This window comes from Odontomachus brunneus, unplaced genomic scaffold (assembly GCF_010583005.1).
Source record: "Odontomachus brunneus isolate Ranch 3 - 2012 unplaced genomic scaffold, Obru_v1 Obru_scaffold_065, whole genome shotgun sequence".
NCBI lineage: Eukaryota > Metazoa > Arthropoda > Insecta > Hymenoptera > Formicidae > Odontomachus > Odontomachus brunneus.
This window is the reverse complement of record NW_022639515.1, coordinates 543,595-570,889: the sequence shown is the minus strand read 5'-3', so window position 1 is coordinate 570,889 and position 27,295 is coordinate 543,595. Positions and strand designations below refer to the sequence as shown.

At 43.5% G+C, this 27,295-nt stretch overlaps 1 protein-coding gene across 8 annotated transcripts in view; it reads right to left on the bottom strand.

The window, feature by feature from the left end:
* The window catches only part of LOC116846492 (homeobox protein SIX1-like), a 94,994-nt gene that overhangs the window by 7,093 nt on the left and 60,606 nt on the right, over positions 1-27,295 (bottom strand). For 7 of the 8 annotated variants that reach the window (XR_004378508.1, XM_032820401.1, XM_032820402.1 and 4 more), the window contains 2 exons: positions 24,633-24,915; positions 22,779-23,013 (listed from right to left, as the gene is read on the bottom strand). Coding sequence is in view for 7 of the 8 variants with exons in the window: in XM_032820400.1 (XP_032676291.1) it covers positions 22,779-23,013; positions 24,633-24,915 (518 nt within the window). In the remaining variant the exon portion in view is untranslated. The remainder of the gene's footprint in view (positions 1-22,778; positions 23,014-24,632; positions 24,916-27,295) is intronic. The other variant, XM_032820398.1, reaches the window with a different exon arrangement.

The following is a 27,295-nucleotide window of genomic DNA, read 5'->3' as shown; positions in this document are numbered from 1 at the left end:
AGAGAAGAGGGGGGGGGGGGAAAGAGAGACGTCCACTGCTTTTTCGCCAAAGATTTACGCTACGCACGAAATAAGCGAAAGGTTGGAAGCCAGCTAGCCGGTTTCGGACAAATTGTTATGCTAATTGCGTCGTTATTATTCGCTGTTACCAGACGCAACGAGTGCCTTATCACACATTTGTCTTCTTCTTCGTTGCCGAATTTTGTATTCCTCGAGAAGCTCGTGTCGTGAGAATGATTAATCCACCGTCGGGAGAAGTATCGCAGTGTGGCCCCTGAGTGTGAAAGAACGTATCGGTAAAGCGCTCACACTCCCGGGAGATGTCGAGTGTCAAACGTCTAATTATCTCGAGATAAAGTTCTGCCTCACCGGACGCCAAGTGCGCATTAACTCGCGCCATTAAAACGACGCGAATATTAATACACGCTGCCCACCGATCCCCATTAGACGCGTGCTCTTCGTCATCCTATTATAAAGACATCCCGGGGGCGCGATTTAATTGCATCCGCAGGCAGAGGCAGGCAGTGCACAGGCGTGAGCGTCGCGTTAAACAGCGTTTCGCGATAAACCGGCGACGCCGATCGGCGAGGCGGCGGGGAATCGAAATAATATCGCCTAAGATAATACCGGTGCCGGCACGTAAAGTACCGAGAAGAGGGTATATCCTGCCTCTCCCGTACTTGTGAATTAAGGGCGGGCACCGAGCGCACGCGGACGGCGGACGGGTGGATGGGAGGGAGGAAAAGAGGCAGGGTAAGCTTTTAAAGAGGCACGCAGAAAAGGGGAAAAGGACGGAAATAAAAGGGACGGGAGAAAGATAGAGAAAGGGACGAGAGAGAGAGAGAGAGAAGGAGGAGAAGGCGAGAGAGACGCTCTCTGGCGTCTCGTAAACTCAATTTAGCGGGCTGGACCTCCTCGAAGCACGTGAGACCCACGGGCCCGACTGAGCCCCCCTCGTCTACCTCACTCTTCCCCTTTTCCACCTTTCTTTCCCTCTTCTTTCTCTATCTCCTCCAGGTACCAGCAATCGTTAAGCGCTTGTTTTACAAGTCGTTTAGACGTGAGGCCGACGATACCGCACTGTTCAAGGCAAGTGCTGCGACACTTGTCTACGGGGTGTTTTCGAGAACCGGTCTTTGCGCACGAGAGAGAAACTATCGGAGTGATAAGGGAGCGACGGAAGACCTCTGGGTCGTGAGCACTTGAATCACGATGAGGGCCGCGATATCGACAACGTTTCCGTTGCGATATGTCTCGCTGTGAGAAGAAAACTTTCCGAAATATTTTTATTATATTATGATCGAGAACAGATGAAATGATTCGGAGCTACATCAGAATGTCACCAGCGCGGATTTGTGACGACACAATAATTGCGACGAGCTTGTTAGGACGGAAAGGTGAACTCATCGAAATGATACGCACACACGCGCACACACTGGCATCCCAATATTACAGAAGATACTCAGGATTCTTGATTAATCAAGATGTTATTTTTGCACTTTTGCGTAGAATTCCCGATGCTATTCGAATCCATCGATCTTGTTTTTTGGCATCGCCCGTTACGTCGACGGTGCCTACAGTCGCAATTACATCGGTTTCGATTCTCTCCTCCTCAAGAGAGACGCGATCTCTAATTAGTCGGGACGTCGTATTGTCGCATAAAGACAAGACTCTCCGAACGACGTGGAGCCGTGTCTATCGCATTGATCTTTCTCGTACCACCCGTTACATGCTGGAACCTATAACCGGACGGAGGTGTCCCCAGGTATGCCTTATCCGTCTGTAGATCGCGCAGTAAATTTATCCGCGTTGCACGCCGCGCGACCACGAAAGAACGGAATCTTTCGGGCATTATTATTTTCATTAGGATTTGTGACTCATCGCGTGCAGGAGACATTTATTTCGAAGCCGCGTCTCCGTGACACCTACTCCGCGTCTCCGGCATCGACGTTTTTCTTTTTTTTCTCTTCCTCACTTTCTCGTTTCTCAGCGACCACGTGGAATCAAGGAAAGAAGGAGGGAGGGAGAGAGAGAGGGGGGGAAAAAAGAGAGAGAGAACGTGCGCGTGTGTAAGTCTCTTAAACGTTGGGAGCTTCGACAATCTAACTCCGGGGAGAATAATTAATAATTATCTCCGTGCAATTTGTCATCTCGATATCTCCGCGCGAGCCTCTTAAATCACTCTACCTCTTTGTTGTTTCTTTCGGTTTCTCGCAACGATAAGCATCGATGCGCTAAATTTAATAAGGTATTTTGTTGTCGCGGGAGATCTCGATCGTTAAGATCCCAACGGAGATATAATCGTTGACCAGTTTTTTTTAATTAAGGGTTTTTTAATTAAAAGAGTCGCAAGCGAGATATGACGATGATATCAAGAATAATGAGATTAAATTGTACATTCCGGAAATATATCAACACGCAAAATGATGCAGACAAGTATTTCAGAGAAACGCAACAAAAGGCAAAACAGCGGCAAGTATTTACGTTAGAATATTATTTGACACGATGATTACACTGCTCGGAATATCTCATAGCCGTAATTAATGTCTGACATTGTGCTCAATGCCGCGTTTTACATTCGCGCTATAAATAATAGTAACAGGGCAGATTTTCCTGCTTTTACGCATTCATAGCTCGTACTCACGTGTCGCGACGAGATCAGTGCGTCAAGGGTTATAAAAAATGTCGGGAATGCGAAGAGAGATTCTATCTGCGGACGTTCTACGTGAGTCGTTGTTGTCTCACGAAAAGTGGACGAATCGATCTCGTCGGCCGCCGCCACGGAATTTCGAAGTAAATCTTATTTACGAACCGGCCGATTAATAAAACCAGCCGCGCCTTCGTCGATCATTATCTTCCTCGCGTTAAAACCGACACGCCTGTACGCGCTATAAAATCGGGATCAACGACTTCCAGTCAGTACGTCATTGAAGCCGCGATTAAACCGCGGCGAATTCAACTTATTTATACGAAAATTGTTCGTTATTCCCTTTTTTCTTCTAATATAATATATCTTCTAATATACATTCATTCTTTTACTCATCGCGCTATATTACTGCTATATGCATTTGAAAAGGAAGTAATTCGTCGCAATTTGCCGAATTGATCGTACAATTCACGCGGCTCTTTTTTTTTTAACTTGAAGAACGACACCTCGACTTGAATCGTCACCTCGAATCCGGGTTGCATAAATCTGAGGGCGAACAGGGAGTCATGATGCAGCGCCGCAAATTGCGTCGCGCGCCGCACTTATGAGAGGCGCCTTTAATTGGGCGGCGCAAATAACGCATAAATAAACCGGGGAAATGCGACGCCCGCCGCAGCTCATTCACCACGGCGGTCGACTTCGGTGAGGTGCCGTCTATATAGGGCGCTGGGTATTAGCATAATTCCTAATTTAATTTCTCGATAAATTCCTGATCGCACGCTCGCCACGAAATGAGATGCTATCGCGGCGCCACTAATTCGCGTCTAAGTTTATATCGCCTGGGACCGGGCACAGGGCCCGATACCATCTTCCCCCTTCTCACCCTTTCTCTCTTTCTCTCCTCTACGCCGGGACCTTCTCATAAAATCGGGTTATATCGGCTCTGTCGCCCCTGCGATGTCGCGCACTTTATTCTGAGCTCTGCGCGTGCGATACCGTCTTGTGGAAACGAGCTTGCGGGGTCAGAGTGCGAGTGGAAGCAACGAGTTCTTCCTTTGGCGTGCCGTCGGCAGATTATTCATCACTATGCGAGAGTGAACGCTTTTCCATATCGTGAACTTGAGTCGAAATTTTAGCTCTACTTTGGATCTGAACCTTCTAACATCTTTGTATTCTGAAGGATCAGCGTATATATAATACACATGGAAGCTGAAATCCTATTTGGGATCCTTTAAATGGCAGCAAACGCACAAAATTCCATTTGTAGGTTCAAAATACGGTAAAATATTATCAACATTTCAATTCCGGTCAAGTATCCGGACAACGAATTTGCATGACATACGGTGGACATGTTGTAAGTAATAAATTTTGTAAGTTATTTGAAACATATCGTAAATAATATTCTAACGCGATAAAGAAAGATTTAACTCCTTAAGTGGTGATTTAAAGTAACTGTGTGCAGATCTTTTAAGGATAGTTAAAAAAAATAAGCATATCTAGATTTCTTTTCTCTTCATCGCTATTTTCTCTGAAAAATTTTGAAAAATAGAACACAAAATTTATTCAATTTTCACTTGTACTTGCTATGATTTAAAAAAGATACAATAGTTCAGAAGTAAAGGGAATTTAAAAGTATATCAAAAAAGAGAGCAAAAGAAAATTAATATTTTACCACGAAACTTTCGTCCGTACCACTTAAGAGATTGAATTGTCTCTTAAAATTTCCAATGAAATCTTGAAACTTATTTCTCAACATTTCATACATAATACAGTATTTCTGCACGGAAAAAAAGGTTTGGTTAAATTAACCAAATATCTAGTCAAATATGAACGATCCAGAAATTTCGACTAAAGTAACTCAAATTCTATTTAAGTTAACAAGACTTTTTGTTGACTTAAACAGAATTCGGGTTATTTCAATCGGAATTTCTGGATCGTTCATATTCGATCAGATATTTGGTTAATTCAACTAATCTTCTTTTTCCGTGTGTGAGTAACATTTCACTGACAGATGTATTTCATACATAAGAAATCCTATAAACGGAAAATTTATATTACGAGCGTAACCCAAATGAACTTTCAACGGGGGCACCTACGATAATATTAAGAAGTGATTTCTCGGTATGTCGAAAATCCGACGCAACGCGCTTCACCCTCAAGAAGGTAGCCAACGTAGCCCCCGAGATTGCTTAGCTGTCTGAAGAAGGCAGAAAGGCAAACTCCGGGACCCGTAGAGCAAATTGAAAATCGGCCAGCTCGTTTGTCGGCCCCTCGGGGGGCTCGCGGTCTTCTCGATGAGAAAACGGCGGATTTTCTCGACGAGGGAGCCAACGGCTCCGGTCGAGGCCGACGCTGAGGGTCTGTCCGCTCCTCTCGGCAGGTGAGCGCGTCGAGGAAGTTGCTGGCAGCTGATTCCATAAGCAGATAGGAGGCAGGAGAGTTTCCACGGCCTAAAATAATGGGAGGCAGCGCACCGTGTACACACCGTGCCAGTCTCAGTTTGTAAACCACGGGGCTCTCCTCTCCTGCTGCCTTACCTGCACAGGATCACAGATCCTGTGAAATCTTTCGGGCAAATTTCTCGCGAGCGACGGATGTACGCCGCGTTCCCGAAATTGCTAATCCTTCGCGTGAGCATTTCATTGACGCACGCGCGGGACCCATTTAAATTGACGCTCAAAGAGAATAAATAGGAAAGAGAGTGTAAAAGTATAGTCAGATGATCAAAGTCTGCTTTCTCAACACTTGTTAGGATCTTAACGATCGAGATCTCACGCGACAACAAAATATCTTATTAAATTTAGCGCATCGATGCTTATCGTTGCGAGAAACCGAAAGAAACAACAAAGAGGTAGAGTGATTTAAGAGGCTCGCGCGGAGATATCGAGATGACAAATTGCACGGAGATAATTATTAATTATTCTCCCCGGAGTTAGATTGTCGAAGCTTAAACTTAGATTTAAGTTCAAACTCTGTCCAAATACATCAAATATACTGTAATAAGAGTTTAAACTTAAATTTAAGTTTGAGCTACTGAAAAATCGGCCTTAAAGGTTGCAACACCTCTACCTCGTTGAGTTTCGCGACGTAACTCGTATCCAATGGGAGAATGTATCTCCAGAGAATGATTAAGGAATAAATTCTCTTATTAGATACGAAATGCGTTACGAAACTTATCGAGGTAAGAGTGCTGTAACCTTTAATCATCTGGCTGTTGGAAAGGTGCTTGACGATTTCGCCTCGTAAACAGTAGAACGTGTGGGAGACGCGATTGCGAACGCAGAGGGTTAACGTGATGATGCTTGGTGATCGGGGCACGCGATAGATCCAGCTTTCGATGACGACGTAAACGCGGACAAGTTTATCCCTCGAGCAAATCGACGGGTTTGCGTCGCGACGACGAGTGAAAACAAACGTCAGGATTTGCCGTGTGACGAAAGATCGACGCCAGATTTCCGCGTGTAGGATAACACAATTGATATCGAGAGACCCCGCCGATCCCGTTGTGCCCAGAGCGCATCCCACTTCGGATCACCGTGGCGTTGATGGAAGTGTGTTTCTCTCTCGCGTCAAATTGTTATGCGCGCCTAAGATCACCGTTCATGAGACTCGTTTACAAGAGTCGTAACGCGGATTCGCGCACGAGAGACGAGGCCAGCGGACGGAGAGAGTTACGGTTGCGTTCGCCGGGCCTCATTCCGATAATGAATGGCGCGTCGTACCGTTTTACTCGTCAGGCTTTGACATAATTCGACGGCGGAATGCAGCGTCCCGGAGACGCGCCAGTGGATCTGCGGGTCTCCGTGCCAACCGTCGTACGCGCCGCATCCCAAGTCCGCTTCAGATTCAATTCAGGAATTAGCGCGCCCTATCGGAAAGGAGAGGGCGAGAAGGAGAGTTGTGCCAATTTCGCGCGGGCGCGTCTGTGTTGATGCGTGTTTATCCCGGGGTTAATAGATAACTCATAAATCCCCGGCAAATGTTTGCAACGAGCGCTTGATTCTGGCAGCGACGGCTGCTGCAGAAATGCGCCGAATGACGCCGGTGTTCGTAATTTACCCGCTCCGCTCTCCTCTCTCACCCCTGAGTGTGTAATCTCGGTGTAGGTGTTACAATGCCTTTTGATACTATAAATTATAATAAGATATATGCGTGTGTATTATAGCCACACTCTTATACATGTCATCTCGCTTCTATCGGATGAAAATTTACACCGGATACTGATAATGATCCCAACTCGACTAGAAATTTATTTATCCCATGCTCCTGACCAAGTTAATCATTGCTAGGTAATAATTGTTAGAATTCCCGATAATCTTATACAAACCCAATAACTGATTGGGGTCAACTTGATCATAGGATAAATTTCTAGTCGAGATACACTGAGGGAAGGAATATCTGAGAAATAATCATATTCAATCGGTAAGTACTAATAACATATTTGCTCGTATATAAAATATAAAATATCTTACAGATAAAAAATATACATTTCTTCTTCAAAAGACGTGCATTTCAAGCAAGCAATTATTTATTCTACTTAAATAGAAAGATTTAGGTGAATATATTATTAGTGTATCCACGTAATAAATATTTCTTATTTTTCGGACATTTTTTAACTTTCCTCTCAGTGCATCAATGTTGACCGAGTGTAAATGCATTCAGAGAAGCGCACGTGTCTCTTTCAAGTTTAACTGACGTTTACATGAGAGAAAGAAGCCGATCAATGCAGACAGAAAATTATATAGAAAATTATATACGACGTCTTATGAATTCTCTGGGATCCGTATTAGGAGGAACACCAGTCTTCGCGCGGTGTCGGGGAACCGATAAAAATAAAAGCCCGTTCATTCGGTTTCCTCTAGTCGTTTTGTACGCACCGGCGACCAGGGGGCGACCGTGGTGGTCGGCTCGGTGGCCGGTCCAGCGTGCTGTTTTCCATAGATCTATCAGAGTCGCGTCGTTATTTACGGCGGATCGACGAGATCCTCCCGCAGGTAGGAGGCGTCCTCGCGCTCGGCGTTTGTCCATTCGTTCGTTCGCTCGCTCGCTGGCTCGCGCACCACTGCCGCGTCGTGGTGTTAAAACGCTTTTGGTGTTTCGGGATTCTTTAATCCGGATTATGCCGTACCTGCCGGGCGACGCGTCTCACCGGTAGTTTTCGGCATACCGCGTGCGTGTCCACACGAGAGCGAGTTCTCTGTCATCGTCTCATCAATCCACCAGCGCCGCCGCTGCCGTCGCTGTGGTGTGAACGCGCACGCCGCTTCATCGGGACTCCCGCGCGTGAAAAAGATGGGTTTAATCCCGGAAGGAGCGTCCGAGGGACACCCAACGCGTGTCCTTGACCCTCGGAATATCCCCGGGAGACTCTCGACGCGCGTGTAGCGCTCCGAAAAGCCGCGTCTTCCGGTGTCCCGAGGTCTGCGCGTTGTTTATTGCTGGGCTGTCAGTACGACTCTTGCTGATCGTTTAACATCGATTTGTTAAATTTACATTCCCTTCTCCTCCCTCCTTCCTTTTCCATCAATTAGCCGATTCTCCTCGACTCTATATACGAATACATTTTTGTACCTCTCGTATCGCGAGGAACGCGCTCGCGCGCGTTGATCGAAGAGGATGAACGCCCAACCGCAACCGCCACAAAGGATTCGTCTGAGATTGAAAGGCGCCACTGAATGCGCAATGCTCCTCGCCCGCCCTTTCGTCCGGGGAAAAAAAGGAAAAACAAACGAGATAGGAAGAGAGAGAGAGAGAGAAAAGGAGAGGGAGAGAGGAAGGAAGAAAAGGCGTGCACAGCCATGCTGAACCGTCTCAGCCATTTTTGGGGACGAAAAAAGGCGGGCTAGGGGCCCGTGCTCGGTGAAAACCGCTTTGAAGAAGACCACGTCAAATCTGACAGCTCGCGGGAAGGGTCCACATGTGGGCACGTAAGGGCCGAAAGGGCCCGCCTCGTCCCCGCTAACGTTGAAAAAGAACGAGCCGCCCGTGCCCTCCGTGTTCCCTCCACGATCCCCGCCGCCCCTTCCTTTTCTTCTTATTCGGAACCGTGGGGGACAGAGGGGCATTCATTCATACACGCATTCCCAGAATGCAACACGCGTGTGGCTGTGATATATACACACGCACGAGGATCTCTCTGGAGGGGGTTTGTGCGGAAGAACACGACCAGGGGGGATACAGCGCGAGCCACTTTCACGATGGGCTCTCTTCGCGATGGCAAGAAGCGTCGGCAGTTGAAGAAGTACGATAATTAGCAGCACATGGCGGTAGTAATCGAAACTGACGTTTTCGAAAGTGGTACGAGTCACGAGCTGTGAGGAAGGGAGTGAGAGAGACGTTCGTTCACTTACGCCTCTCTGTTCTGGAGGTGAGAAAAAAGATGAAGGGGCTCGAGTTTTCGCGGGGCGAAGGGCGTCGTGAAAATCTTCGCGAAATATCCTTCTCGAAAGGAGATCAGTCTGCGAGAAAAATGGACGGCCTCGAGAAAATACGCGCGTCTCAGCTTGAAAATTGCATAAGCCAAGTGCCGACTCGACCTTGACGAGGTTGAGCCGCGCCCAATTCCTGCGCTGCGTATATGATACGGAAGTGACGCGTCGTCGTGGAAAATTGCACGACGTCTGAACGATTTCCTTGAGCCGGTCGTCTGTCTCTCCTCGCGCTCGCGGGCTCTCGAGACCTGTCTGGTTGCACAACGACGCCGTACACGCGCTCGCCTCGCGGAAATATAAACGAATGCAAGCGGTCCGCCGAGCGCCACAGTGACGGATTTAGGCCGAGTGACAAACGGAACCAATGAGACTAGAAAATTACGAGGAGAACATGCGAATTCGCGAAGATCCCGAGAGTACCGTCGACCATCGTAGCCCACGGCCGACAACAAGATTATCGAACCAGATGAATTAAGATGTTCGCTATCAACATATATGTGACAGCAAAAACGTGTTCTTTTTTAAGTCCACATTATCAAACCAAGTCTATTTTACATAATTATGTCGAAAGAAAAAAAAGATACGAGGTAATCTGTGAGGAGAGTCTTCCAAATAAACTGTGATAACTAATATGTTAACTCTCTGTATGATTCTGCATGAAAAAAAATTTGCTGTTAAATTTGAGTTAAGCAAATTTTTGGTGAAATACGAACGAACCAGAAATTCCGCTTGAAATTGCCAGAATCCTCTTCAAGTTATGCTATTATAAAAACAAGATTTCTGGTTAATTTGAACAGAAAAAATAAAGACCTTAAATAATAAGAAAAAAAAATTTGTCCCGTTTTCTTTCACTCATACATGAAGAGAAGAATGGCACTGCCTAGAAATGACTAACGAATCATACGGAAGGTTACTTATCTCGTAGTCGATGAGACTCCAAGAGAAGCAGAGTCGTCGGTCTTTGGCGTTTTAAACTCGCGCATTTTCGGTGCGCTTTTCTTGCAGTGCGATATCCGCACGATTTTTCGCGTTAATTATGACATAATGTGGCGCGAAGGATTAATCAACACGGCGGATTTGACATTTACAATCCAGAACTCGGAAGCGGATACGGCCGTGGCGGCTACAACACGCCGTTGAAATGGGTTCTCTGGTTTCAGACACGGGCAGCGCGCTGCCCAGACACCGTGGCCGCTGTAACCGTAAACCAGGGAATGGTACCAGTATTCGCGGCTATTTCGGGGCCACGTCGGCGCTACGATCTGAACGAGTGTCTCCTTCCGCTTGACCCGAAAGCATCTTTATTCGCGCGACCGTCTCGCGAGAGACCGACGTTTGTGCAACACCCTAAGTCGGAATTTTATCCTTGCTTTCGACCTGGACTTCCTAACGTCTGTATATTCTTGGAAACAGAAATCCTATATAGCGCCTCTAAATGAGAAAAAACAAAATGTCACTTATAGGCTCTAAAGAGAACGTCTCGGCAAAGTTACACGTTAGACACATAGACTCGAAAGAGATTAATATAGGCTTCAGAGTACCAAAACAGACGTCGAATGGAATATTGAGGTCGAAAGAAGGATCAAAATTTTGATTCGGGACGTTTCCTTCCCGTCGCGTCGCACTAAGCTTGCGATCGCGCGCACGTTGGTTCAGGGAACATATGTCAATCTGCTATTTTGCCTCGGTGATTCGTAATTTATTGAATATATAGCAAAAATTACTTTCATACATCGAGACGCACGTTCGTCGATTTATATATATGCACGCTCCACGGGAACAAAATTCTATTAAATATAAATGAAACGAGAACGAACATGGTTCGATTAATGCACTGAAAAATATATTCCGCAGTTAAACGGCGAAAATTCTGCATGATTCAGCATGAAATTGAAGCGACCGATTGATACGATAGGTCATGCATATCGTATCAGATATTGCTCGCGTTATTAAATTAAATTTGTAATTTCGGCACTTGGGAACGCGAAAAAGAAACGTCAATTATCTTTAAACTACGCGAACCCATCGACACGGCGAGAGAGAAAGAGGAGAACTTGTGTTTCTAATGACACGCATAAAATAATGTTTTATGTTATACACACTCTTTGAGATCATACACGTAACGACGTAATTTTATAAATAAATCAACAATATTTTGCGATGGAAAATTTGGTTATCTCCATAATGTCTGATGCGTCTTCGATATAGACGTCTGGAAGGAATTAATTTAAAAAAATTTAGCTCGGAACAGCTATAGGGGAGAAAATAGGAATATTGTTCACTCTTCTGTCTTAGACGAGAAATTAAATGCAATAATTGTATCAATAACTGTTGGAAATACTAGCAAATATATCATAATGTATTTATAATCATTAGGAAAAAAATAAATTGTCCAAAAAGCATAAAAAAGCCAATAAAAAAAGCTTTCTATTGTTATAAAGTTGTTGGCGTTAAAACAACTTTTTATTTTATCAAAACAGAATAAATATTCTTAAATAACTCTGTGATTTTGAAGTTGAATTTAATTATCAATTGACACACTATAGCTAACATGTCAGATTTATCGATTAAGGCAGGAAGGAAACCTTTAAATCTTACCTTGTGAAAAGTTTTAACAGAGAGAAAACGAAATTCTTTCTTAACACTATAAATCACGAAATTCTTTCTTAACACTATAAATCAAACACTATAAAACACTATAAATAACTATAAGTAACGTGGCAGTGACGCCAGACACCTTTGGTGGCCGATAAGGACCGCAAAGATTATTTTTATTTCAGTTACTGACAGATCGCAGCAATTGTTTAAGAAACTTTGTCTTGTTTCATATTAGCACCCTGTTTCATATTCTCACCCCTTTTTCCCTATACATATGGCGGCAGACATAAAGAAAATGATATAGTTTCTCTTCATATAAATTCCTTTCAATTTTACTATGTTTTTAATAGCCCAGGAATGGACTATCAATGAGGTTTATCTTGCACAAAAACATAGTAAACTTCGCTAGAGACACAGTAAAGTATTTTGCACAATGCGTTTCCTAAACTACAAATAGCACACATGAAATGAAAGGACAATGAATTACGGCGGAATGTCGTAATCTATTTCTCGGCTACAAAATTCTGTAGCGTAATTTTTATTACAAAAATTCTCTCTGTGCAGTCGAAGTCAGCCGGTCAGACGCCATGTCGAAGGTACGGCGCAGGGTGTACCGGGTATACGAAGGGCGAGGTAAAGTAGCGCCACCCTCTTTGTGTCATCGGCGGAGTCTCCGCTTTTCAGAAGGAGTCAATATTGGCGCAGCCACCCCTGTCTAACCCTTATACCGCGGCCACCCCCGCCGGCCGTTACGCCCTCGCGACTTCGCCAGCGCTGACTCCGTTCCCCATCTGTCTGCCGCCACATCCGGTGGATGTGGAGGGACGCTGTCCCTTCCAGTTGAGAAAGCCCGCCACTTCGATTATTTTTAACCCTCTTCCCTCCCACACTTCCCTCTCCTTCTTCATCGCGTCCGCGAATCGATAGTCGCGGTTAATCAACCGATGAATAATCGAATAAAAGCAAAGTCGTCCCTAATATCCGAGCGTGGCTATGAATGCTTAAGCACGGAACTTCACTTTCTCTATCTTAAGAATCGCGAGTGTAATAGACGTTACTTGCGCATTGTAAAATGATTGATTCGAGCGACGAGAGTATATGGGGCAACAGGACTTGTTCGAGTCTCACGTTTGAAATATTAAAAGATTATAAATGTTAATGTTACTAGAATGTGGATAGCCGGATTAAATTGATTAAACGCTATTCCAGCGATTTTTTCCCCTTTTTTCGCTCCTTTTTTCTCTCTCTGTCTCTCTCCCCTGATTTTCAGCAACGCGTTACGCAACGAGAGCAAAGTAATGATTAAAAATTTAATACCCGTATAAAAGTTTCAGCGAAATACATGTTGTTCAATGAGGTGAAAAATATGTCGGCAATATTAAACATAAAATCGTGTAATTGCGTATCGCATTCCACTTTTATTCTATATTACTCGGAAACTTTGCGAAAAAATCGACATTATTGATACGTGCTTTTACACCATTAAACAGTGAAAGCGCGGTGGGAGGAGGTGGGCGCGAGCGCGTTCGCTGAAACTCAATCTTTGCCAACGTTATTATCAAAATTCTAGTAACGTGAAATGCTTCCGAAAATTATACACGCGCAAAGGGATACATGCAAGAATTTTAATATTAATTTCAAATTCGTCGGCTGCGACGGTACCGTGTAACGATAATATGCGATACGATTCTCTCATTCTCCGGAATAAATATAATACCGCAATATTTTCCAAAGATACGATCAATATAGCCGTCGCTTCTCAATCGCTCCCGTCAATTTCGCCCAAGTAATATCCTTGCGTTAGTATTCTTAACAGAATACAAGTATAAACAAGATATACTCGATATATAAAATAAATATACATAAATACGAGAAAGAGAACAAATATCTTCAGGAATGTATTCCAATTAATTATGAAAGTAGAAAAAACATAATTGAAAATAATTGAATAGCATAAAAACTGTCATCACTGGCCTCACCATCGAGGAATTGCAAGGATATTCGGCGAGAGAGCGAATTTCGCAGACGATATTATCGGATTTATTGTCGATAAATAATTCAGCGGCGCAATTAGCGTCGTGATCGCCTCGCGATTAACTTCAATCAGCTTTCACCGCTGAAATATGCAGCCAGCTGGCGCTGCATTACGCCACCCTTTCCCGCCCCCTTTGCTTCTTTGTTCGCGCGTAGAATTTTACGACGTTGATACGGCCGGATCATCGAGTCCGGTTCGTAGAAAACGTCAGAGGAACCGCACACGTCGCCCGATAAAACGTCGCCGCAAACAAACGCGGTGGTGGTTGGAGAGCAGCGGGCGTCTTCTCTCCCGCGTGTGTTTCGCTTATGCGGCGCGAATAAAACGTCCGCCCGTCCTCCGCCCCCCAGCTCTCCCCCCATAATCTAATCTAATCTAAAGTGGACAATCTCGGACGGCCGGCAAAATAAGAGAGACGTTAATCTTCCCGCCAGTAGTCTGCGACCGAGCGGCGCGATCGTGGAACACCTTGCTATCTACGATTTACTTATGGGTGTACGGGGAGATTTTATAGTAAGAGTTACTATTGGATATAGTAAGAGTTACTATTGGATGTTATAAGCGAGAAACAACGGATCAGCATTCGGCAGTAATTCACTATCCTTTCATTTCATATGTGCTACTTGTATTTTAGGAACTGAAATTATATTTATATGCAAGAAGAATGATTTAATCCACAAAATTATTTTTGAGTTTTTGTTATCAATAAGCAAGTCCATCATGTCTTTCCATATAAAACAACAAAGATCTAAATCTTAAATTAATTACCCGAGCAAAAATATATCTAGTACAGCAGATTTCAAGACTAGTAGCTAGATAGTAATGACTAGATAAGTTTTCTAGCCAGTCACTAGCTCGTGACTGGCTAAATATTCTTACTCAGTCTTTTGAATGTCAGGACTGTCTAGTAACTATACCAATTATATAAATAGTGGCTAGATGGAAAATATTACACAGTAACGAGATAGAAAATCATCGGTAAATCCTGAATAGAAATTGGATATCAGAACTGTCTAGTAACTATACCAATTACATAGACAGTGGTTAGACGAATAAAATTATACAGTAATGAGATAGAAAATCATCGATAACTCTTGAATAGAAACTGGACGTCAGAACTACCTAGTACTTACACCAATTACATAAACAGTGACATAAATGAGATGAAAATTAGATAAAAAATCATCGATATATCTTGAGTAGAGATTGGACATCAGAACTGTCTAGTATATCATTTACGTAGACAGTGCTTAGACGAAAAAGATTACACAATAACGAAATAGAAAATCATCGATAAATCCTGAATAGAAATTGGATATCAGAACTGTCTACCCACTAGATAGTAAATTTATGTATAGATTATGACGATGTAATACACAAATTTACTATCTAGTGGATAGACAGTTTTGACATCTAATTTTCATTCTGAATTTACAGTACACTGCTAGACAATTACTAGACAGCGTTTGATATTCAATTTCTATTCAAAATTTACTGAATCTTTCATCTTGTCACTGTGTAATTTTTTTCATCTAGACATTAGATAAAACGGCGTTGAGTAAACCATATGTAGCTAATATAAAACGTTTACTACCGACTATACATACATACATACATACATACATATATATATATATATATATATATATATATATATATATATATATATATATATATATATATATATATGTAGTAGTGGTCTAGCAGGTAAAGTGCCAGACTCAAGAGCCAGAGGTCTTCAGGTTCAAGTTCTGAAGTATAAAATGAATTTTTCCAATAGAATGGAAATAATACGTAATGAAGAAGAATTACAGGAAACCAAACTCCATTGGATCATCTCTCCTAAAGAGAAAAAGAAAGAGAGAAAGGGAAATTATCGAAGAGAAATAATTTTTTCGTTTTTGCTATCTACTCACTGTCTAGTGCAGACTAGATAGTTACAAGTTATTTTTTTGTATCTAGCTACTAGCTAATTTTTCTAGTACAGCCACTAGAAGAAGTGAGCGTTACATTCCTAGTTAGTAGCTAGCAAGTACTACTAGTAGCGATGTAAGACCCAACTTTTCTGTGTCATTACTAGACGATCACTAGATTCAATTTTGCTCGGGTAAAAACAGTTCTTATTTTCTACTTGTTGCGCCATTTTTTGTTAGTTACGTTTTCTATATCTCTTAAGGATCAAGCTTGTCAATGAATACTCTTAAGGAGAAGAAAATTGATCATACTTATTGAATGATTACGAGCAACTTCAGAGCTGTCTATATTTTGTAAATCATATGTCAAATATTCATCTTTGTTTTTCTCGAAACGTACTTTATGTAGATTGGATCATTCTTGTATAATTACGGCCAAATGTGCTATTAAAATACTTGCTATGTTTCTGGAATTTACTAAGTTTCTTGGCAAGACATACTTTACCGACTACTTCTAGACTATCAAAAACATAATAAAATTGATAAGAATTTATATGAAGAAATGAACTATAACATTTTCTCCGTGCATGATAATAACTCTTTCGCACAGATTTTGCCTCTTTACGATTGAATTCGATCAGACACGTGAGAAGATAAATTATTCCGTGACGCGATATGAGAAATAGTTTTAACGAAGTTAGCGAATATTTTTTTCTTGAAGTAAAAATATAGAAAAAGAAAAAGAAATATAGAAAAATAGAAATATAGAAAAAGAAAAAATATAAAATATAGAAGGAGAAAAAAGATATAGAAAAAAAATTTCTGATTGCGGGCAATTACCTTTGAATGCTCCTCAAATGCTGAAATTTCACGTTTCATATCTCTTCATTAATAGATTAGACTATCTTCAGGATTACTGGTATGAATATTAAGATACTCATCCTCAGACTGCGTGAAGGCACCTCATGTCCAAGTATATTTCGTGTAATTTCTATATTTCATGACGTGATCGATCGATCGAATCGAGGTCAACGCGAACGAGAGTCATCGTTTAGATCGGTACGAGAAGAGACGACTTAAATTTTAACAACAAATCGATCGCGCGCACAAGATAAGATTGTCGAACGAATGGAAATAACGTCCTTCTTGTGTCCCTTCTCCATTTTTCTCTCCGCGCTGTCGGACGAAGGGGGGACGAAAAGCGTGAGTGAGGGCGAGGACGAGGATGAGAGAGATGGTGAGGGTGAGGGTGAGGGTGAGAGCGAGGGTGCGAGGGTTCGAGGGTTGGTACATTAGCAATGTTTTGTTGACACTGGAGAACAACGACGAAGCCATTACTGGGCTTCTGCCAACGCGATATAGCTCTTCGATCCATCGAGAAAGCCAGCAGACGGCGTACAAACCCGCTGTACGAACCGTTTTCTCTTTCCATCGATTACCGAAACGTCACTAACGTCGTCACCAACTACGTCACTAACAATTATTTTTCGTGCTTTTCGTTTCTACATTCAGGCTAGTGTGCACGCCTGGATGTCCGAAAATCCCGCCAAGGATTACGCAATTTTTACTTGACAAATTGTTTACTTTCGCGCACGCATCGCGGATGAATTATGACAAGAGAGCTGCTTGCGGTTCACACACTGAGAAAAATACTTGAAAATTTACTTGGAATATGAAGTTTGTTTCTGTACAAAAATTAAGTTTATTTCTGTGAATAAGCTTTATACCCCGCAAATAAATTTCCATGCGTTTTCTTCACAGTATATAATGAGAGAAAAAATATCTAAAGAGTAACAAATATTTTCCCGGTGGGCACTGATTCACTACAATCTAAATTTTTATTTAAATAGAGTAAACAGTAGCTTTTATAAAAAAAAGAACTAAAGTTTCTAAGACGATGTATGTTTTGTTATTTGAAAAATATTTTTCTCAGTGTAAAAAAAAATATATATATATCAGAATGAGTAAGTGTATTATTAAGAGAGTGCCTACCGAATTAAATATTTTTCATTTCCGGGATATTTTCTCCTTCACAGTCTGTCGGACATTACGGAAATGAGAACGAAATTATTCGAAAATCTCGATATTCCCACCACACATTTCCGAGTCAAATTTCCTTCGATTATCAGCCACTTTGCCGGCGATAATCTCGGTCAAATCGTCGGAGTGCAGAGCAATAAATGGAGGATAATCTCTCCGGGCGGCCATGGAATGTCCGCTCCTCGCTCCTTTATTTATTTCCGGCGCCACGATGTTGCACTTAGCCTTTCGTCCGTGGAGGAACGCGCGGCGGTCCCCCTGCGCGAAGATCACCCCGGCGTGACCTTCTATCTTCGAGGCTAGTGTGCGACGATAATAAAGACGTTTTAAGCACTTTATACAAGCGCGCGCGGTCTTTCTCTCTTTTTCTCTCGCAACGAGAACCAAAAAAATATACAGCGCGTGCGGCCGGGAGTTTATTTTCGACCATGAAGAATGAAGGCAGAATGCACTCATGGATGCACCGGCCGGCCTCCGCCGCCGCCCTGCCCGCCCTCTTGTTCCTCACCAACTGACTATCCAACCCCCTCTTTTTGTTTGTCGCTCCGGCGATGATCGAAATCGACGTATTTTAAGTGTCATATAACAGCGTGCTCGCAGCCATTGAAAAAAAGTCCAACGCGAAACATTTATTTTTTCAGCCAGCAATAGAGATGATATTTGACTGGAAAGGGCGGAGGAAAAAAAGGAATCAAACCGATTGACCGATGTTTTTCAATCTTCAAGAGCAACGTTGTGCGTTGACGCCGTGCGTGGATTTTTCTTTCACCCTTTCTTTTTTTTTTTTAATAAATAGTAATTACGGCAACGATTTTTATTGAAAGAAAAGGAAGGGGAGCGTTAATTGTCAGTCACGAATTGGTCGACAGACGACTTGAGTGTCGTTGTTTGTCTTGTTTGGCAGCTCTCATGTTTTTACATATTACATTATTCATAGACTAATGGCTTGGCCCAGTAGCCTTCCAACAAATTCGTACGCCACCGGAGGCGGAAGGAGAGGAGAGAAGCCTCGTGCAGCGCCTGCAACGCGACACCGCGCGCGTCAGAGAAAATTTTGAGAAGAGAGGCGACGAGAACGCAGCACGCGGAGCGGGCCCAGGGGGATCATCATCATCCGAGTCGCGGCGCCGCCTAGATCATCTTAATCAGCATCGCCGCGTTATCTCGCGTTTGGGCGATACACGCACGTTCCTCCGTCATCAGACATCGGATACCCAGAACAGCGACAGCGGTTCCGTTATCGTCGGCAGCAATGACGCGCCTCTTCAGTCGCCGGCGACGACGACGACGGCGACGACGGCGACGACGTCGTCGTCAATCCACGAGAGCGACTCGTCGCCGCCCAAGTGGCGCGTTTCTCAAAATGCAGCGGATGCACTTCGTGCAGAGGATGCTGACGGCTCTCTCTTTCTCACTTCGTATCTGGCGTGTTGCATTGGCCAGCGCAAATAATCGCGTTGCGGCCAGGACGGCGCACGCGTCTTATCGACGCCGGTCGATTTTTCGGTATGCAAAACAACAAGTTGCCGACGGTAACCGTCGACGGTTTATCTCGATCGCCGGCTCATTGTTTAAAGTGCGTTATGGCAGGAAGTGCAAAAGAGAGAGAAAGAGAGAGAAAGATAAAGAGAGAGAGTAGAGCAAAGAAAAAGAGAGAGAGAGAGGGGGGGGGGATTAAACGTGGGGGAGGGCATCAACGAGCGTCCCGGACGATTTTATCACTAGCGATTTCGATTCACTTCCGCTCGCGCGGCACGTTCGTCGTTAATTACCGATTGATCAGCCCGGTGACTCGGAGTACCCGGCGCGACGCAATCGACGACCGTTCACATAAATTGCTATACACATATTTATCGTAATTATACTCTGCAAGAAGTATAGACGGCGTACAAAGAGGGCAATAAGTTAATCGAGATAGAAACACGATCCGCATATATGGAATTTTGCAATAAAAATTACTATACTTTGTACTGAGGAATAGATCCTGCGATAGTTCACTGTCCTTTCGTTTCATGTGCGCTACTCACAGGAAATTCTTGAGAGATCCTCGTATATTGACTTTATTACTTGGAGAATTTTTTTATTTAAAGGCTGATAATCATTTTTAAAATCATCTAAAGTTCCCTGCGTCTCAGCGCGTCGCCACGCGCACCAGCTTGATGAACCCGGCGGACATAGGTTTAGGAAATGCTCCTTATTGACAGCCTATTCCTGAGCTACTAAAAACATAGTAAAATTGAAAGAATTCCTCCGAATAACACAGACCATTCGCCGTGTTATCGCGTGAAATTCACTTCGCCCCGCTCTATCAATCCTTTTTTCTCGCTCGTCGTCACGGCAGTCTGCGTTTCATCGAGCGTGCGCGTTATATCATGTTCAAACGAGGTAGTTAAATCGTTCGATAACAGCTCCCGGGGGAGGACTTCGGTCCCGTATTTGACGTTTTTTGTCTGTTGCAGACGCCCACGAGACGCCCCTGTCCCGAGGGGCTCGCCGGGACGCCGCCCCTGCACGCGGGATCTCGCTTCAATTTCCGACAGCGTGCGCGTTAAATGACTAACTAAATAATTACGGCACTCTAATCATCGACGTTGCTAAGATAATACCGCAGTCGTTCAAATTTTCGCTCGAACCTTCCTTCTAATTTCGATCCTAATTCTAATGTCTGGTCCTAACGATTAAAAATTGTCTACCGGACATTTCTAAATCCTCGAAATACGAATAACGTTAGCTTTTCAGGCCGTGAAATGAATCATCAATTATCATAAAACAAAGTGCGCCACTGTCCTCATATATTAGCGGAACTTTTGAGCGAGGAGTGCCTTCGTCAAAGGACACAGAGATCCGTCCGAGCCGATCCATGCGAATCGTGGTCACCACGTCCTGTCACGAAGGAGGAAGTGGGAAGCACCACCGTGGCGGGACCAGTGCATACACATACATACACAGCACCACGTCATGCTACGGGGAACGTATCGAATTTCTTATGGCTTCTGTGTATTCCCATGGACGGAGGCAGGAGGTCAGAGATGCGTCTACGAGGTGTTCGCGAATTAATGTACGCACGATTCCGCGCACGAAAACGGGACTTCGCGATGGAAACATGCCGTCAGCGAGACGTTGGTGATGCTACCGGGAATGCTGTGCACCTTCTGTTGTGTCACGTATCGCGGGTGAAAAGTAATTCTCCTATGTGAAAATTGAACCCAACGGAATTATACTTCGACAACAAGCTGAAGTTACTTTGGTCTAAAGAACAAGTAATCGATTCGAGTCGAAGAATTGGCAAAATAGGAGACGATCGAGAAGTAATCCCGACGGGATCGTGCAGATTGAATCGAGGTTCTTCGCGTCGGGGCTAAATAGCGCGAAACATAATTAATCCTAGGGCAAAGATCACGCGCGAGGATTCGCGGACACCCTATAGTCGTGTCCACGACGATGAATCCTACAGACCTATCCGGTGGCTTTCGGGATATCGTGGATACGCGTGCGGCATCATTCGCCGCATATTAATTACAGGAAATCCCACAAAGCTCCCTTCCTACCCCACCTAACCTTTGCGTTATCACCCATCCAGCAATATCGCAGAAATATCGTATTCGCTCAAACTGCTCGATTGCGTCGCCCGCGACCTTTTTCGCGAGAACGTGGTGCATTCAGTGTCGCTGCGGAAAACGACACACGCGATTCTATTTCCAGCTGTTTGCGCGAGCTTTGACAGCTTCAACGTAACGTCATTATTGTCTCATTAGTACCATCTTCACCCGCATAAAACACTTCTTTGGATCTCTAGTTAGGGTGCAACCCGACTGCCTAAAATAATTGTAAGTTGCGATTAGAACTGTGATGTTTCAAACGTTTGATTCTCAGTGAAGACACCTAAAATATTATATTATTTTCTCTGGTCTTCATTTTACGTTAAAATTGTGTGAAACATGCTAATATTTCAAATAATTTCATAATTTAGTAAAGTACGCTCATTTTTAAAAATATTTTATTTTTTGACTCTTTATTCTATCGAATACAATAGCAAAAGGTAGGATTTCCTGTTTGATATTATAAAAAATACACTGACTGAAAAAAGCGCGAAATGCCATAACATTTCTGTTTCGGTGCTGAACAGAGAATTTATTTCGTATGAGAAAAGAATGGAATCCCCAATTGGTATCGCAGTGGGGTAATCAATTTGGAGACAAATTCTAATTAGAAATTTCTATGCGAGTACTTATTCCGACGATAAAGTCGATTAAGTCGATCCGCTGGAGGATTATGTCTTTCGTCTCGTGATCCAACCAACACCGATATTGTCATTCGCGGGGCAAAAAGATACCGAACATCAGACAGACGAGTACGGATCTACATCCGTGACTAAAATACACGAAACTACATCGTAACGCACTGGACACTCAAAACATGCGCGGCTCTTCGTCTTCTTCATCTTCTTCTCGACGCGTATTTTCGCTCGCAGCGGCGATTATCGCCGCGAGCTGATAAATTTTGCGAAGGAATTCGCGAGAAATCAGTACCTGTCAGCGGCCAGATGGCCGAGCCAGTAGTTATTTATTTATTAGCCGCTCACGTACGGAAGAGGAGAGAGGTGGGTAGCGCGAGCAAGCGAGAGTGAGGAAGAGAGAGAGGGATGAGAGAGAAAAAGAGAGAGCGCGTGCATGCGACACGACGCTACACGGCGGAAGGCATCGCATTACGTAGTTATGGGGCCTTCGCTCGTTTCTAAAATCGGATGTAGAGCAACGACCTTCCAAACAACACCGGACTGCTTCTCTGTACAGACGCGAGCGCGAACGCGGGCTTCTATCCGCGAGAGACGAAAATTCCACGTTAACGTCCACCAATTACACAACTGCGTGTACCCGTAGGACACTTAGATATATTGCCGGATGTTACTTGCTCGGCGTGTTGCTTGACAGTACGGTTGTTACATTGAGTTATAGCTCGGAGCCGAGCTATCGATTTTATCTAGATACTTTCTTAATTATGCACTTTCTAGATTATGTCAGTTGCGTATCATTACTCTGAACCTATAGCACGCTACTGTTCCCGATTTCAACGTTCCCAACACCTTTTACTTAACAATAGCGTCAAAGACTCACCTATGCTCAGCGGCGCGATCTCTCTGCCTTCGGTTTTTGAACCAGTTGCTGACCTGCGTGGTGGTGAGGCCAGTGCTCTCCGCCAATTCTCGCTTTTCACGCGGCGACGGGTACGGATTGGTGGCGTACCAATCCCTTAGGACGCTCCTGGACTTCTCCTTGAAGCAATAGGACGTCTCCTCGCCGTCCCAGATCGTGCGCGGCAAGGGAAACTTACGACGCACCCGGTATTTTCCTGAAAGAGAAGTACGGCCGCGAACCTCTCGATAAATAAGAATCAGAAGAGGTCAAATTAAAAATAAAAAGAGAAATATTAAAATTATTGTAAATATCCAAAATAATCCTAATTTCGATAGTAGTCACTGTGCTGATGAGCGATTTCAGAAAATTGCATGATTAATCGAATAACTCGGCAATTATCGGCAAGCCGTCGCCGTCGCGAAAAACGGAAGAGGAAGTAACGCGCGTTGTCGCACACTTTGATTCTCCTTAACGCGCGCACAGTTTCTAACGCGCCTAAGTCGTACTTTGTTTCCATCTTCTCTTTTTTGGAGACGGATTTGGTTTCTGGGCCGAGTGCGACGCCGACGTCGGCGTCGTGTGCGCGCGAGAGACGATGCGAGAACGACATGCACCGGTTGCAATAAGATTGAGCGAGTAAAACAGGGCCAAGTCTATACCGCTCATTAGCTCGGGTTGCATTCGGTAATAACTTACTCCAGCCGTTCTGCCTGTTAATGCCCCAATCGCGCGGCATTTATTTTCGCACGTGCACACGAAAGAGAGAAAGAATATGAGAGTATGAGGGTTATAAAGTGTAAAGTATTAAAGTGTGAAAGAATATGAGAATGTGTGAGAGAGTGTGTGAGAGAATATGAGAGTATGAGAGTGTGTGGGTGTGTGTGTGGTTGTGTGTGTGAGAGAGAGAGAGAGCGTGCATCGCACATTAAAACAGCGCGATTTAAAATGCCGATATATTGTCTAGGTTTCATGCGTGATATAATATTCTACCGCCGATAAATCTCTCGTCGCAAAGGATCATCTTCATAAACCACACGGAGAGCGAATTATTAAACCGCTGGCTGCGTGAAATACGGAGAAGTTCCTTCGTCGCGCGACGCGAAGTCACGTATTCGTGACGATATTTTAGTTGTAATATAATATAATATTTCAAAGCTACAGAGAATCGTGTATGATTATTTTATGATAACATAAAAGCGAGACGCGTTAAAATTAAGCACCTTTTGATATGTTATTTCCTAAATTATTTCATTTTGCAAATACATCCCGATGTGTTGTATCGCATATTCTGCGAATTCACGTATCTGTATAAATTATCAGAATCGCACGATTGGGAAATACAGGATAAGCGATCTCCGACACATCGCGTTCGAGCATTAGATTATCAATTTGCGATGCGAAACGCGGCTGCGAGCATTTTTGTATCCGCCCGTACTTAATAAATCTTTCATTCCGGAGCGCAAAAAGTTGATCATACCGACGTTACTTGCACTTTCAATGACTCTTTAATCCGTTCGTGCGTCGCGCTATTAATTTATCCGGGGAGAATTATGCCAGTGAGGAGCTTACATAAACTCTCCTCATTACCTTCTTATATTGATTGAGTGCAAAGTGTTCTATTTTTCAAAATTATGAAAGATAGTTTTCATTTTATAGAACTTATTTTAATTACAAGAAAACTATTAAAAGCACGAATTAATTGCACACACGAATTGGACTCGACGATGATTGACAGTCGCGTTATTGGAAGACATCGCGCCGTCCAAATTAGTCCAAATAACGTCCCTGCGAGCCGCATGCAACGCGAAAAGCGACAAGATCGTTTTTACTAACCGACTGCGCCGAGAGGCCTTCCCCGCAGCCTCTCGGCCTCGATGTAGTGGGCCTTAAGCCAGAGGGCCTGCAACTTGGGATGATTGTTCGGGCTGAAGGTATGGCTCTCCAGGATCCTGTAGAGCTCCTTGAATTGGCCCCGGTGGAAGGCGACGATCGCCTTGGCCTTGAGCACGCTCTCATGCCGGTGCAACCTGGTGCACGCCGGCAGAGACCAGAGGAATCTGCTGAGCCTCTCCACGGAGCCTGCCTGCTGGAGAACCTGGACATTCGACACCATCGCCTTGAAGACGATAGACAGGGGGGGCACACTGTTAGTCGGCAAAACTCATCCCGGGTCTCCTCTTATTCTAGTGTATCTTGTATATCTCGCATTCACCTATCTCTCTATCTATCTCTCTTTCTCTCTGTCTCTCTCTTCCTCAGTCGATCACCTCGATCAAGGAAGACGAGTCGGGCAACGACTATCGATGACTAACGGGTCGCGGTCGGGATGTTTTCGCGCGAAGAGGAGTCGAGGGGATTTTTTGGAGGCATGAGGATTGAAAGGGAGCAAAAGCACGCTGTCCATCTATCAAACATGCCGAGGAGATTGAGTCGAGGAAACATTAAACTTTGATCGATCTTTCGAATTTATGAGTCAAGAAGATTAATCTCAATTTAATTCCCGAATTTCCTTCTCCTAAGTGTGGATTAGGTCGCTGTTGATCCTTCAATTACGCGCGTGTGAGTAGAGAAATTGTGGAGAAAATAAAACGTGGATTAGAATGATATTATAGTAAAGAGCGATTCGTAGAATTGCTCAAAGGAGCTGAAGATAAAAATCACGTGAGTTTGAGCAATAGCTCCAATTAATTTTGTCTTAATTGTTGACATTTGCAAATTCGAAGAAATTTCAAGGAAAACCAGTCGGAATGAATATGAAGTCTCGTTAGGTTAGAGTTACCTTATTAAACCCCTCTTGGAGAAAAACAAGTCGGAACAGCGCGGGCTCAGAGATAGGACTGGTTTACATTTGGTATTTTAAATCCGCTTTCTTTCGAAGGAAGGCTACTACCAGCGACTATTCAGATTAAGTCTTGGTTGGCTTTGTGGTTTGAAGGATTTTTTTTTTACGAAAACCAGCCAGTGCGGAGATCTGGGTTAGATCTGTCACACGCTCGGTTGTTTCTATTTTTTTTCATTTTTTTCTCAATAAAACCAGTCCAGATAAACTTTTAATATCTTATATTATCTTTTCCACCGGAAAGAACCGGAAAACTATCGACCTTGACTCGTCTTCGTTTTCGTTGAAGGTAATTGTTCATTATTTTTCGAGATAAATTTTGAAGCAATAGTGGATCGTAACAAACTGTGTGTGTTTGTTTTTCACAATGTGTCGTTTATTTTTTAATAAATTGACAATTTTCCGGATTATACTGAACTGTTTAAATGAAAAGTGAATTTAAACGAGGCGACATGTTAAATTGGAATAGGAGTCGTTGAGAGTTCGGAGGAAAATAAATCGGGATGCCTAATCCTCTTTCGATCAAATTTCGATTAACGGAATTTCTACGAGCACGCAACATGAGTCTTGTGTCCCAGAGCGATTAAAATAGCCCGATACGTAATTCCGCGAGTCACTTGGAATATCCGGGTGAAATATTTTCGGACAAGAGTCGGCAGTCCTGTGTGTCGAAGTAATGTTAGAATCAATAATCATAGATGACTGCTTCGTATATTTAGTTTATGGATTTCTCTTGCGAGCACATATATATGCACAAGGTGCGGGATGCAACTGAAAGTCGCGAAAGCCTCGAAGTTGAGAACGGGTATCGAAAATATCCGGAGTTCTTACTTGAAATATAACGTTATCACGCTTAAAATTCGCATTGGACGATGGAATTTAGCTGCGAGCTACCGCGTGACGACACTGCGTGATATCTTCAATGTAGAATGCACAGTTTGACAGAACCTGGCGACTGCTGATGTGCAAAACGTCCGACGTATATCTTTGACGTTTAACATTCGTATAATTTCTCGAAACGACCATTAATGAGCTCAAACGATCACGCGTAACACGATCCTAAGTGGAAGCATACGTCAATTTTATTTCGTCGTTATACTTCATTTTATCGATGTGAATCATGTTATCCTTCGTGCGTTTTCTCCCGCCAACATAATTAACGCCGTCGCGGATTCCGTTTAAGAAGTGAGTTATCTATTTGTCGGTGTTCTTGTCCTCGCGTCAGTCATCGACACACACGTCTGTTCGGTCTCTCGCGAGCGCTAGATTTTCGCGTGTCGGTGACGTGCCGTGTCAGTGCAATTCGCGCGCCACATGTATATATAATATATATCGTCTGGATATTACTGTGTTACATATCCTTAATGCATGTACATATGTACCTATAACCGATTTGTGTTAAGTGGACGAGACATATCGTAAAATCGATATGTGCAAATCTTACACGGTATGCAAAATTCTAGACGTTCGTGAATTAATAGTCTGAGAGACTCTAAAGTAAAAGTACCAATTTCAGGGCACGTACTTAATTCTGGGTATTCTTATGATTTTGTTAAATGCAAATATTTAAATTGTTTACATAGAATATACATACATATTCAATATTATGTATGTATGCTGAGAGAAAAAATATGTAAAAAATGAAAAAAGAGAAACA